Source organism: Amblyomma americanum, chromosome 7 (genome assembly GCF_052857255.1).
Source record: "Amblyomma americanum isolate KBUSLIRL-KWMA chromosome 7, ASM5285725v1, whole genome shotgun sequence".
NCBI lineage: Eukaryota > Metazoa > Arthropoda > Arachnida > Ixodida > Ixodidae > Amblyomma > Amblyomma americanum.
The window spans coordinates 129,434,525-129,448,685 of record NC_135503.1 but is presented as its reverse complement, the minus strand read 5'-3'; the positions used below and the strand labels follow the sequence as shown (position 1 = coordinate 129,448,685).

Sequence of the window (14,161 nt, the reverse complement as noted above, 5' to 3'; positions counted from 1 at the left end):
GTGGGGGAGAAATGCGTGCAACTGTCAGGGAACTTCTGCAGACACGAGTTTAACGCCCAAATGAAACGGGGACTACGTGCGTAAAGAAAGGAAACGCCTTTTTTGGCGCTCAAATCCCACTATGAGCGAGGAGAATAAGGTCGGCTTTTTTTAATGCGGTGATTATTGCCACAGGGCATAAAGGTATGAAATTAGGGATGATGAGGATGCCTAAATTAATGAAAAAAGGTTGGCTGATCAAATAAAATCAATGAAGGAACGATGATATGGTTCCTGTGTTCAAGCGAAATATGAATCCGGATTGTTGGGTGGGAGACCAACTGCCGCCAGGTGCCGAATTCACCTCGCCTTCAGCGCCGGGAGCACCCGCAGCAGGTGGTGAATCTCCGCCTCACTATCTCTGATCTTGCAGACTCGACACCCGGGATGGGGATATAAATATTTGAAACGCGGGCACTTGCGTGTCACAGCTGGAGTAAGAGAAACCCCGACCCGTACCCTCTGAAGCGCAACCTCCTCTGCACGGGTAAGACCGCGAGGGAGGGTTACCGCACACGGAGGGATCAGAGCACGTGAGCAGCGCCGGAGGTGTTTCTTTCTTGCTAAAAGAAAAGTGGTGTCATCAGGTGTGAGGACTCGAGGCAAAGGCGAGGTTGGGGTCGAAAGGCGGGTCGCAGAATCTGCGCGGCTTTGTGCGCTCAGGAGGTCACCACAGAAGCAACCACCACTGATGGGACCCTAGACGCTAGAGCTCGCCAATGTGACCGGCAGCTAGACGTCTTCTGCAATGGCCATGCGGATACCGTGTTACCGACCAACGAAAAGATATATTTTCAGTTTTTTTTTCAAATTTCACTTACTTTTGCCGCCCTAAAACTAGCGCGCGAAATTGGTGGGACCACAATGTCAGACTTCTTACACAATAGCAACCAATATTTATCATCATATTAAGCCACTATTTGTTCCCACACTAAGATCATTGAACAGCTCATTTCTGCGCTGCAGGAAGGTATCGGCTAAAATATGTTTTTTTAATGAGGCAACCACGTCAAGAATGCCTTTTCACAATAGCCTAATGCGTAAATACTTGACACGCAAGACTTTTACGTCGATGAGTCCTTCGCACCACCGAAGCATAGAGTCCAAGAAGCTGCCAGTGAACGTCGAAGCTGTTTCCTCACGTCTGCAGCAGCTGGTCGACATTCTGGCGGCGAGGCTGCCTTTTTCACCCTCGGAGGACGCGTGATGCTTATACAAAGATGTTCAATTGGAATGATCTCAGCAGACCGGCTTGGCCACTCCCATAATGGCCACCGTCCTCTTCTTCATCCAGTTTTTCACAAGCGCAGAAGGATGCTTCGGATCATAATTCCATTCTAACACATATCCAAAATCCGGATTCTTGCGTGCATATCGAAGCATAACCTTTTCTAGAAAGCCCGATAAACCTCAGCGCCCATAGTTCCTTGAACTCAATCAAAGGGAAAAACTACACAAGCGGAGAGTTAGCCCCGTGCCATTACATTCCAGCCTCTGTGGTTCAACGTGGGAAGTTGATAACGAGGTCCATATAAATTGCATTTGGCGTGACGTATACAATAAATCTCATCATTCCTGTACGACAAGAACTTCGATTCGTTAAAGAAATCGCACGTTTCTGTGCGTCACCAATCCGAACCAGGCGTTCCTTTGCCTACATCATTCCGGAAACCCAATTCATCTCACAGATGTGCGGGTTTAGAGCTGGGCTCCTGTCATTTAGCTCAGAACATGACACGTGTCTTCTCACAGTCCATGGAGCTTTTAGAATCAGATACAAAGGCCAAATCTTCGAAAATGTCAATAACACTGTTTTAGGCTCGCGCGAACAACGTCTTTTCGACAACTTGGTTAGCCGTTTTGCCGTGTCTCCTAAGAACATCCAAAAACCAAACCTCCTCTGTAACTACCTTTTGAAAACTAGGCGTGGACTGCGCTACTCTGAAATCTAGGGAAAGCTGATACGGTTTCATCCCATAGTTGTGGCTGCGGATAATGGCCATTTGAGCAGTCTTGATGATAATATCTCAATCTCGCACTTGACCAACTACTTATAAAAATATGCAGTAATACCGCAGAATATGTCACTTGAAAATGACAGCAAGTTAATAATAATTTAGGAAAGATGGACAGGGAACGCAATAGGAAGGGCCCATAAAAGGACCAAAATGAAAGACTAACTGAAGGCAAACAATTGCGCCCCCAACACTTGGCGGAAGAAGAGGGCATTATAGCATCATAATATATTCAGAAATAGTAAATACTTCTTTTAGATTTGTGATATGTTCAATTCATGACGCGATAGCGTAATGAGTTCATTCCCAGATATGCACAAGGTCAATCTCTACATTACATTCTTAGATCCATGGGAGTCCTGATAGCCATCCTGGGGCAGTGTTGCAGCGGTTAAGCGATTCGCCACTGTCCTACGATAGCAGGTGCTCACAGCGGTGCGTCTTGTGCGGTCCAGGTTGCTTTTCCCGAGCGACCAGTCATTAATTTAACTGCCACCTGACACGGAGGGCAGCTTGCTCACTATCTGGTTGGGATGTTGTGATGACGCCGGAAGGTCAAGTGACGCAGGTTGCCTACCTGCCTCCTTGGTTGTTCTCTGGGCATCACTTGGCCGATTCATGCTCGTGATTTTTCTCTCGCAACGCCGACATCGCCGACGCCAGGTTTTCAGGCGAAGGAGGCCTTTAACGTTATCGCGGTAAAAAAACAACTAATGGTGACTAACAATTGTCGCCCACATATAATTTGCTGAGATAGCATCGGCAAACATTGTCTATAGTGAAGCAAGAAGACTATGCAGTCCAGCGTTGAGATTGCGTTAATCACGGCGTGCCATACAGTGGTCGTCTCCTAAAGGCTAATCCTCTCTTTTGAGCTTAACTTACGTTTGCAAGCCGGGGGTTCGAACTGCCAAGCTCCGGTTTCTTGACAGGTGCTACTGTTGAAGCCGACCAGGTCGCTGCTCGGCGGGCAGATAAAACGTACCGTGGTGTTAGCGCGCTGGCGTCCGGAAATCGGCTTGTCGTCCACCACCACACTACCACCTTGCTCGGTGAACTGCGCAAGCATCTCCTCCGAGCACCAGATTTCTGCGCATCGAAAGTAGAGCAAGCAGTTTGAACGGACTGAAGGTGAAGATGCCGGATGCTGCCCGTTTTCTGCTATGCTCAGAAGGTTTCGGTTATGTTCTACAGCCTTTTCTTTTTCTTTATAAACAAGTGCTCAGACAGACAACCTTGCAGCCTAGGGTGTGACCCTTGGAGTTGAACCTTCCGTGCTATTCTAATAGGTTATTACCTCTATTATTCGACGCGATGTGGATATGCAAGCCTCTGGATGAAATTTTTATTGCACTGTATTTCTTAAACTTTGCTTGCGGCCATGAGCGCCCGGGTTACAGTCTCATGCGAGATGCATTTGAAATAACTTTGAAAAGTTCCCATAAAAAGACTGTGCTTGTGCTCTCAGTACAACGACAAGTATTCGTTCCCAAGAATGATCCCGTTTTGAAACCGGTTAAGTACCACTTACACGACACACCGCGCACTTTTGGTCGAGTTAGTAACAGTCCGCTTTCATAGGCTGTGAAGTTCCCCTGAGCCAATACCACGCCTCTCACGATGGCCACCATCCTCGGTTTCTGCCCTATGCACCAACTTTTCGTTATTGGTAGATGAACGGAGGAATGAGGGGTAAACAGAAAATCGGGGGACGATAGGGTGCGCATCTGGTGTCCGTTGGCAGCACCGGCCAACACCAAATTTTTTCATGTTAATTCCACGCATTGCGCACAAGCGCTGATATGCAGTGATATACCAATTGCTACTAGCATTTTCCTTTTCCCTGCGACAACAGCGTAAGGTTGTGGGCAGGGGCGAAGAGTTTATAGCTAGCTTGGCTTAAAAGCTCATATTGTTGACCTTTTCTTTGTAGAAAGAGCGCTGTTGATTAACTTTCATCAATCACTACAGATAGGCACAGAAAGGGCACTCTGCGACCTGAAGATTACGTATAGCCCCTACTGTTCAAAAACCATGCTACTGCATCTCGAAAGAAGCTATGGAAGCAAGAAGAATGGTTTTCTCCAAAGACACACATGCGTGAACATGGAACAAGATTATTGTGCTTCTGCACGCATATGAGAAACAACACCCACCTTCGCAGTGCGGATATTCACCGGACCAGTGGCCGTCGGCGTCGCAGCTTAGTGTGGCATTGCCGACCAGCCTGAAACCGGCGATGCACGAGAACGTGGCCTTCGAGCCAAACGTGGTTTCCTTGAGGAACAGAGTGCCGTGAGTGATGCCTTCCACTTTTCCACAGTCCACGGCTGCGACAGAGAACATCGGCTGAGGACTAATAGCGGCACGATTGGAAAAGCGTGATACGGGGGAAGGCACATAAAAAATGTCACATGCTCACAATCACGCGCAAATGAAACGTTCCAGCCCGATTATATGTAGTAACAATGGGCCAATTCCTTTTCACCGGACGTTCGATCTAAGACTGCATACCTGACAAATATAAGATAAATAGATCTCAAATGTTCGCTGCCGAAAATAATGAGCAAGCAAAAAAGACAGAGAAAAAGTGAACAGAGAAAAGCGGCTCATTTCACTGAAGAGTCAGTCATCTGCTCCTCTTGGAGAGTGAACATGTGTTTTCAGATGCCGGTTGGTGCACAGCAGCGAACGAAGTAGGAAAAGGGGGCAGGAACACAGCGCAACTATCATTTAAGAGCCTATGGCGCTTGCATACAGTGTAGGCACTAATATTCAAGAAAAGAAAATCAGCCATCAGCAGAATATAGCAAGGTAAATAAAAACGGGGGTCTTTAGTCATTCAGTTTTATCCGACTATATCATGCGCATTGCTCTACTTCCTGTTTGATGGTGCGAATGTAGCCTTTCTCAACATCGAGTCTCCTCCATTGTGAAGGTATACAAAGATGGCCTACTTGGTTCTTGTAGCTTGTATGCCTTTTGCCAGCGCATTTCGACGAGGTGCATGACCGAGTAATGGGCACACTGAGGGCGGACGCTGACAGCTCTGTCCCGCGACTCGCTGAAATGCGCTGGGAAAATGCATTCAAGCTGGTCCTTTGGTTGACCGAGGACTGCATTAAGTGTGTCTATATTTAACTTAACCTAGCCCGCAAATTTTTTTCTCCGTCCACGCACCGGCATGTCACCTAGACAATGACAATGCTTAATTACCTCCCGGATAATTGTAAACAGCATACATGACTAACACGCGAACATTGCATTCATGGCCGCCGAGGTATGAGGACCGGCTATCTATGTCATGCATGCGAGCTTGGATGTAACGGGACACGAAGGAAACAGCCTCGGCAGAAGCTGTGGCAACTGTGGGAGCTCCCGTGCCAAGAACTGCTGCAGAATGGGATGGCAATTCTCCTGCGAAGCCCACCGCCTATGCTCGTCTGTATGCTTGGCAACCGGGCGCAGCACTCATCCCAGTGATATCCCAATCCAGCGGTATCATCACGTAAATTGTCTGCACGGTCCGCCCATCCGTCCGCCCAAGGACACACTCCTCACCCGGGTAACACGGGTATGCACATAAAGCTATACGCATGTTTGCGATTCCAAATACAGAAAACATCGGCGTCCTGGCAACTTAAAAGAAGAATTTTAATTGATTTCTTCAAAAATCCATTGCATGAACTTGTAGCAAGATTCACGTTCGCCGATGATACTGCGCACTCACGTTCACAGAGCGGAGGTTCGTCGGTCCATCGACCGTAGGCGCCGCAGGTTCGTGTGGCACTGCCGACCAGACTGAAACCGCGCTTGCACGAGTAGTCGGCCTTCGAGCCAAACGCTGTTCCCGAAAACTTCACATATCCGTTCGGGATGTCGTCCAGGGTACCGCACTCCACGACTGCGGCAGAGAAGACAGCTTCGCTGAGAATTAATGCGGCAGTAATGAAGCACGCATATTTCACTCGACAAAAAAAAAAAAGACACGTCAAAGCAGTTCTCAGGCTCATACTGACGCATACAAGATGGAACGGCCCAGCAGGATTATGCGCATTAAATCGTCTAAGGATATGTGCTTTTCTATTTGTGAGACATTATGTTCGTGGTCATTTACCTAACAAACAAAAAATAGCCGACGCTCAGATTGTCTGACACGCTGAACTGCGTAGGCGGAATGTGCCTCCAGGACGATTTTTTCCCTTTTATGCTTTTATATTTGATGTTTTTTTTTTTGCCACATCCCGTTGGCTGAAAGTTTCATCGCTTAATTTCGCTTTACTTCGGCTGGCTTCTGTACGGCCGGCTAAATATTTTATGCTTTACATTTGCAGAAGTTGCACTTATTGCTGCATATGGGCATATGGGCAGGGGTTCTCTGGACATGTTTCCGATAACTTTCATTGCAAGAGTACGGCCATTCGGCAGAATCGCGGCGTCGGCTTGTGTCACAATATTCGGCGCATGTTCAAAACAAACCGGCGCTGCGCCTGAGCAATCGCGCCCGCGCGCGGTAAAGTAAAACAAAAAAAAACAGCGGGGAAGAACCCCGGAGCGCACGGTGCTTTTCACTCGGCTCGCCGGCGGGGCGCCAAAGTAAACATAGACACGGGCGGCGTCGATTTTTCTCGAATGTTGGAGAAGTTTTTGCTTGTTGTCGACGGAAAGGGGGTAACTTTGTGCGCACCAATTGATACCCTCCCCCACTTCGCTCCGGCGCCGATGACTCAGCGTGCCGCGAATGGTCTAGATTGTTCGAGAAGGTGGTTTCCGCGTTCGACCAATGGGGTCGCGCGCCCGGCGCAAGAAGGAGAAGGAGTTTGTGCGGTTGAAGCTGCGTGTATGTGCGCGCCTGCCCTGGCGCGAAGAACAAACCGACGCGGACCGCGCCTATAAATGAGGGGCTGCAACCGCTGTCTGCTAGCCCGAACTGCCGTTCAAGCTTCCGAGAAGCGCGCCCGCTCGTCTCCCGGGAGAACACCACTCGCCCAGCCTGGACCAGCGAGACAACGTGCGCCAGTCTGCGGATCGGCCCGTCGTGCTCCTGACGTCGTCGGACTGTCGCAGTGCCCGGTGAACAATTGTTATATTTGTCTCTCCCTGTGTTAGTGCACTTTAGGTGCAAAGAATTTGTTGAATTGTTTTCTCTCCCAAGTGTTACCTTGCACGTGTTGCATGGTATTGGTGAATCACTTTGTGTGCTCGTACGAGCGATAGTGCAATCCTTTGTATCGTCTCTTCGCTGTATAAACTTTGTTTGGTTTAGTGAACATTTGGCTCCGACCCATTCTCTGGCTTGCGACCGGCGAAAGCTGGGCACCAAACGACCAACCCCTTGACACTTGGTGGCTGGTTTCCGGCTGAGTTTGCCACGCCGAGTCGAGGGCATCTCCTCTGTGACCGAAGCCGCTACCCCCACACGCTCTAAGGGTGTCTGGTAGCGCACGCAAAAGTGCGCGAAGTGTTGACAGCTTGCGACAGCAAGTGATGCGAGGCGCGTGACAGGAAAGAAGTGAAGTATCCAGAGGCGTGTGAGATCCTCCAGAAGTGTCACAGTCCCCTACCTATAAACTCTAGAAACCCTTGAGAGGAGCCCACCACACACCCACCTGCACTCACCTCCGCCCTCCAGAAGCCCATGCAAGGAATCCGCCACCAAGCTGCGCTCTCCATCTACCCGCACCCTCGAGAAAGCCATCTACCTCCACCCTCGAGTACGTATGTGTGCGTGCGTGTGCGTGCTTGTGTGTGTGTAAGCGGTGTGTGTGCTGCTTGTTAAGAAAATGACTCCCATATTTGATAAATGAGTGTTTCGAGCTAATAGTATACCATTTAGCATTTGCTGTGCGACGACCAGTTTCCTCCAGGAATGCGCCGACGCGCTGATTAGGACGACGGCGCCCCAGCGCTACTTTTGTCTACATAGCTCAGTATACAAACAGGTATGTGCAATCCTAGTTTTTATTTACTTGTTTATTTATTTATTTATACCTCGAATGCTCAGCAAAAGGAGAATTACATGCAGGTAATAGACTTAGCGTTCAAACGAAACTAAATTCGATGGTATAGCTTTGAACTGATGAGGGTCGGAGTGGCGCACAGCATCGACGGGCAGGTCCCGAGCTGTTTTTATCAAGAATGTGCGGAGATGGGCGGTAGTCTGTGCTGGAGCAGAGCAGACGGCTTGAGGGTGGCCGGTGCGGCTTGATAGGCGACCAGCAAGTACAATTTCATTTCAGTCATTCTTTCAATTTCAAGCACTTTCGTCTGGATGACAACACAAGCGTAGACTGTGCATCCCAGTTATACACAAAAGTCATGGCTTAGGGAAGCTGCGCACTGAAATCAAAAGAAGTAGCCAAGCAACTGTACCACTGCGTAAATATTCGTCACCAAGCATCCATGCTCGGGCTCGAAATGGCTAAAGAGCAGCCATCAAATGGACATCGCTGTTCAACTGCTCATTATAATAGGAACAATATCGTCTGACTCCAGCTCTTAGTGGACTCCTTAATTTCTACGCCTTAATTTATCGGAATGTTTTGTTGCTCGCAGAGTGGCCTGTAACAAAACGCGTTCTTTTCTACTTTTAGAAGTCTCCGACCCCGACCTATGTATATTTATCTTTCCAACTGTTCTCTCTTTAACAGTCCAATACAGCAGTAATCACACAAAACTGGTCAGCAGCTCATATATTTACTTTAAGTTTGCAGTGTCTTGTCACATCGGACTCATTGCTAGCACTACAGCTGCTTAAACGCAGCCCAGCCTTGCGGCACTGATCATTGCGAAATCCGCCAACCCCACAAGGTAGCATCTGATGCGCAGCTGATGCCACTTTCACATCTCTTGTGTTGCGCGAGGCCTCCCGCACGAAAAAGCTGCTCTGCTGTTTTAGTTGAGCACGCAACTCCGCATCCAGGTCAAACTGGCCCCAGAAAATATGTTGTGCGCCGTCAAGTCTGAGCCCGAGCTGTGGTGTGACAAGGACATACAGCGTTCCGTGCTAATTTGTCACTATAGTCATGACAAGAGCAAAGACTTCCTGAGAAACCTGAGACATTGAGTTATACGATTAGGTAGTGCCGTCCAGGTTGTGCTAGAAGAGTAGTAGTGGTAGCCGCATCCAGCTCAAACTGGCCCCAGAAAATATGTTGTGCGCCGTCAAGTCTGAGCCCGAGCTGTGGTGTGACAAGGACGTACAGCGTTCCGTGCTAATTTGTCACTGTAGTCATGACAAGAGCAAAGACTTCCTGAGAAACCTGAGAAATTGAGTTATACGATTTTGCAGTGTCGTCCAGGTTGTGCTAGAAGAGTGGTAGTGGTAGCCGCATCCAGGTCAAACTGGCCCCAGAAAATATGTTGTGCGCACTCAAGTCTGAGCCCGAGCTGTGGTGTGACAAGGACGTACAGCGTTCCGTGCTAATTTGTCACTATAGTCATGACAAGAGCAAAGACTTCCTGAGAAACCTGAGAAATTGAGTTATACGATTAGGTAGTGCCGTCCAGGTTGTGCTAGAAGAGTGGTAGTGGTAGCCGCATCCAGGTCAAACTGGCCCCAGAAAATATGTTGTGCGCCGTGAAGTACGAGCCCGAGCTGTGGTGTGACAAGGACGTACAGCGTTCCGTGCTAATTTGTCACTATAGTCACGACAAGAGCAAAGACTTCCTGAGAAACCTGAGAAATTGAGTTATACGATTAGGTAGTGCCGTCCAGGTTCTGCTAGAAGAGTGGTAGTGGTAGCCGCATCCAGGTCAAACTGACCCCAGAAAATATGTTGTGCGCCGTCAAGTCTGAGCCCGAGCTGTGGTGTGACAAGGACGTACAGCGTTCCGTGCTAATTTGTCACTATAGTCATGACAAGAGCAAAGACTTCCTGAGAAACCTGAGAAATTGAGTTATACGATTAGGTAGTGCCGTCCAGGTTGTGCTAGAAGAGGGGTAGTGGTAGCCGCATCCAGGTCAAACTGGCCCCAGGAAATATGTTGTGCGCCGTCAAGTCTGAGCCCGAGCTGTTGTGTGACAAGCACGTACAGCGTTGCGTGCTAATTTGTCACTATAGTCACGACAAGAGCAAAGACTTCCTGAGAAACCTGAGAAATTGAGTTATGCGATTAGGCAGTGCCGTCCAGGTTGTGCTAGAAAGTGGTAGCCGCATCCAGTTCAAACTGGCCCCAGAAAATATGTTGTGCGCAGTCAAGTCTGAGCCCGAGCTGTGGTGTGACAAGGACGTACAGCGTTCCGTGCTAATTTGTCACTATAGTCATGACAAGAGCAAAGACTTCCTGAGAAACCTGTGAAATTGAGTTATACGATTAGGCAGTGCCGTCCAGGTTGTGCTAGAAGAGTGGTAGTGGTAGCCGCTTCCAGGTCAAACTGGGCCCAGAAAATATGTTGTGCGCAGTCAAGTGTGAGCCCGAGCTGTGGTGTGACAAGGACGTACAGCGTTCCGGGCTAATTTGTCACTATAGTCATGACAAGAGCAAAGACTTCCTGAGAAACCTGAGAAATTGAGTTATACGATTAGGTAGTGCCGTCCAGGTTGTGCTAGAAGAGTGGTAGTGGTAGCCGCATCCAGGTCAAACTGGCCCCAGAAAATATGTTGTGCGCCGTCAAGTGTGAGCCCGAGCTGTGGTGTGACAAGGACGTACAGCGTTCCGTGCTAATTTGTCACTATAGTCATGACAAGAGCAAAGACTTTCTGAGAAACCTGAGACATTGAGTTATACGATTAGGTAGTGCCGTCCAGGTTGTGCTAGAAGAGTGGTAGTGGTAGCCGCAACCAGGTCAAACTGGCCCCAGGAAATATGTTGTGCGCCGTCAAGTCTGAGCCCGAGCTGTGGTGTGACAAGGACGTACAGCGTTCCGTGCTAATTTGTCACTATAGTCATGACAAGAGCAAAGACTTCCTGAGAAACCTGAGAAATTGAGTTATACGATTAGGTAGTGCCGTCCAGGTTCTGCTAGAAGAGTGGTAGTGGTAGCCGCATCCAGGTCAAACTGGCCCCAGGAAATATGTTGTGCGCCGTCAAGTCTGAGCCCGAGCTGTTGTGTGACAAGGACGTACAGCGTTCCGTGCTAATTTGTCACTATAGTCATGACAAGAGCAAAGACTTCCTGAGAAACCTGAGAAATTGAGTTATACGATTAGGTAGTGCCGTCCAGGTTGTGCTAGAAGAGTGGTAGTGGTAGCCGCATCCAGGTCAAACTGGCCCCAGAAAATATGTTGTGCGCAGTCAAGTCTGAGCCCGAGCTGTGGTGTGACAAGGACGTACAGCGTTCCGTGCTAATTTGTCACTATAGTCATGACAAGAGCAAAGACTTCCTGAGAAACCTGAGAAATTGAGTTATACGATTAGGCAGTGCCGTCCAGGTTGTGCTAGAAGAGTGGTAGTGGTAGCCGCATCCAGGTCAAACTGGCCCCAGAAAACATGTTGTGCGCCGTCAAGTGTGAGCCCGAGCTGTGGTGTGACAAGGACGTACAGCGTTCCGGGCTAATTTGTCACTATAGTCATGACAAGAGCAAAGACTTCCTGAGAAACCTGAGAAATTGAGTTATACGATTAGGTAGTGCCGTCCAGGTTGTGCTAGAAGAGTGGTAGTGGTAGCCGCATCCAGGTCAAACTGGCTCCAGAAAATATGTTGTGCGCCGTCAAGTCTGAGCCCGAGCTGTGGTGTGACAAGGACGTACAGCGTTCCGTGCTAATTTGTCACTATAGTCATGACAAGAGCAATGACTTCCTGAGAAACCTGAGAAATTGAGTTATACGATTAGGTAGTGCCGTCCAGGTTGTGCTACAAGAGTGGTAGCTCAACTACTTCTCAAGCTTTCAAAAGAAACTGGCTTTCTGAAACAGTGGTGGCTGATTTAATCTTCCTTATCGCTACAAGTCATATTTAGATAGAATGCCAAACATAACTATTAATATGCTAAATCCTTTGACATGCTAATTAACGCCTCCACAGGAGCCGTCGCCGCCCGAAGCCGGTGCTGAAACACGATTTCTCTAGCAAGGATTACGACAGTCCTGAATGTAGAAGTTCGTAAAACATCAGTTACTTTTCTAACAACAAGAACAACCTCGCTAACCATCAGACCACTCAACCATTATTCATAGACAGAGTGGACCTTGCGAACACAACGCATCTATTGCGACTGCAGTGGCCCACCGCGGTATGCTTAAGTGAAATATCCCAAACAGCGCCAGGTGGCCACTTACTGTGGCACTCAGGCTTCGGTGCATTCCACTGGGCGTCGAACTGGCAGTACAGATTGGCCTCTCCCTCCAGCCGGTAGCCCTTGTTGCACTCGTAGCGTACGCGCCGTGGGAACACGAACACAGAGTCCAACAGGCGGCCATTGTCGACGTCGCCCGGATGGCCACACGAAACCGCTGCGGGTGTTGAAAGCGCCATAGCTGAACATGGCCGTCTTCCATCCTAGCGCAGTTATCTATCCTATCCTAACACAGCCTTTATTCTATCCTATCACAGTTATTTAGAGCCTTGCTAAATAATCTCGCACCTACCCTCTTCCCCGGCTTGAACTCCAATTGTGTACAGCATTGTTCAGTTTTCTGATCTTCACTAGGCGATTCGCTTTCCAAACAAGAGTTTTGACAACATAGAAAAAAAACGTAGCACATTGGCGCAGAATTTCTGTTCTAGCACGCCCCTTTCACTTTCAACTGCGGTGAAATAGCAAGTTGCATTAAAGGAGCACTGAGGACATTTTGTGCAGTTATTTTTCTTAATAAAAATTGTTTCTCTGGCTCTTTATGGGTACGTTAACGTCTGCCCGGCAGCAAAACACGCGTATATGACTGTGGGAATTGAATTTGAACACTTTTCCGCCATTCGATTTAGACTCGTGGCGCCGAGGGCTGTTTTGTGTAATATCGACGTAACACAGCCTCCGGGATTCGCGCACGCACTTTACTTGTGAAACAGGTCTTTCCCAGCTTATAAAAGCTCCGTTTCTATTGAAAGTGGCCTCTGTCGTTAGGATGCCGCAATCTGTCGATACAGGCAAATTTCAGTTTGTGTGTCCCTTTACGTACACAGGGCAGCCTAATATAGGGAAAGAAATCCCTTTTTGTTTTTTTTTAATTATGATCGCGTGTCGAAGCATTCCCTAAATTAGAACGGTCTGTGCAAGCGGACATGGCCAGCGCCGTCTGTCAGCAGCCAGTGGCAACTTGGGCTACGAACGAACTTAGTATACTACCATGAATATGACAAACCTAAGTGCACCACCTCGGATATACGAACGCTTCCCTGCTAATGCATTCAAACGATCCACCGAAGATCGCCGATAAGTTTTTTGGGCAGTTTTACAGTTTTTCAGAATGATGCTTGTTTGCGCAGTACGTTTATTTCTTGAAGTGTTTTGTTGTGGAGCTGTACTCTGGAGCTTTCGGTATACATGAGATAACTCTCCAACAGGCCGTTAAAAAAAGTCTTTGGTGATACTCGGTGGATCGTTTGAATGCGTTAGCAGCGAAACGTTTGTTATATACGAGTACTGAGTTCGCATATGTAGTTTACTAAGTTCGTTCGTAGTCCGGTAGGCACCTGTCTACCGCGGCAGGTGGGCACCATCCCACTGGCTGCTGACAGACGGCGCTCGGTATTTCCGATTGCACTGACCCTTCTAATGATAACGCATTAAAAAATGCACTCACGTGCGCAGTCGTGTTGCCCGATATCCCAGTACAGTGACCCGTTTTCTTTCTTAAGGCAGGTTGCATTCCAGGTATCGGTGTCCTTCGGAGTGAATCCCTGCCCACAACGGTACCTGAAAATCATAACAGGCCCTCGTGACGAAGGGAGGGGCGGGGGGGGGGGGGAGTGATGCAGCTGACTGCGTCCTTAAGAATACATTCTCGGGGGATTGCAGGTCATAATAGTTAAAAGCCGCCTTCTCTTATTTATCCACGCCTTAGAGTGGGATGGGAAGGTGGGTAGGTTAGTAGTTGGGTAGGTGAGTAGGTGGTTAGATGGAAAGGTGGGGTTAGCCGGGTGGGTGGATGGGTGGGCAGGCAGGCAGCCCGGTCAGTTGGTCGGTCGGTCAACACCCACGTGTTCACCATTCTCTCTTTGTGTG

The 14,161-nt window shown here is 48.6% G+C and overlaps 1 protein-coding gene across 3 annotated transcripts in view; it reads right to left on the bottom strand.

The window, feature by feature from the left end:
• The window catches only part of LOC144099573 (zona pellucida sperm-binding protein 3 receptor-like), a 59,594-nt gene that overhangs the window by 28,663 nt on the left and 16,770 nt on the right, over positions 1–14,161 (bottom strand). For all 3 annotated transcript variants that reach the window (XM_077632991.1, XM_077632992.1, XM_077632993.1), the window contains exons 4-8: positions 13,740–13,852; positions 12,276–12,449; positions 5,785–5,958; positions 4,211–4,384; positions 2,940–3,143 (exon numbers count right to left, since the gene is read on the bottom strand). In XM_077632991.1, the coding sequence (XP_077489117.1) occupies positions 2,940–3,143; positions 4,211–4,384; positions 5,785–5,958; positions 12,276–12,449; positions 13,740–13,852 (839 nt within the window). The remainder of the gene's footprint in view (positions 1–2,939; positions 3,144–4,210; positions 4,385–5,784; positions 5,959–12,275; positions 12,450–13,739; positions 13,853–14,161) is intronic.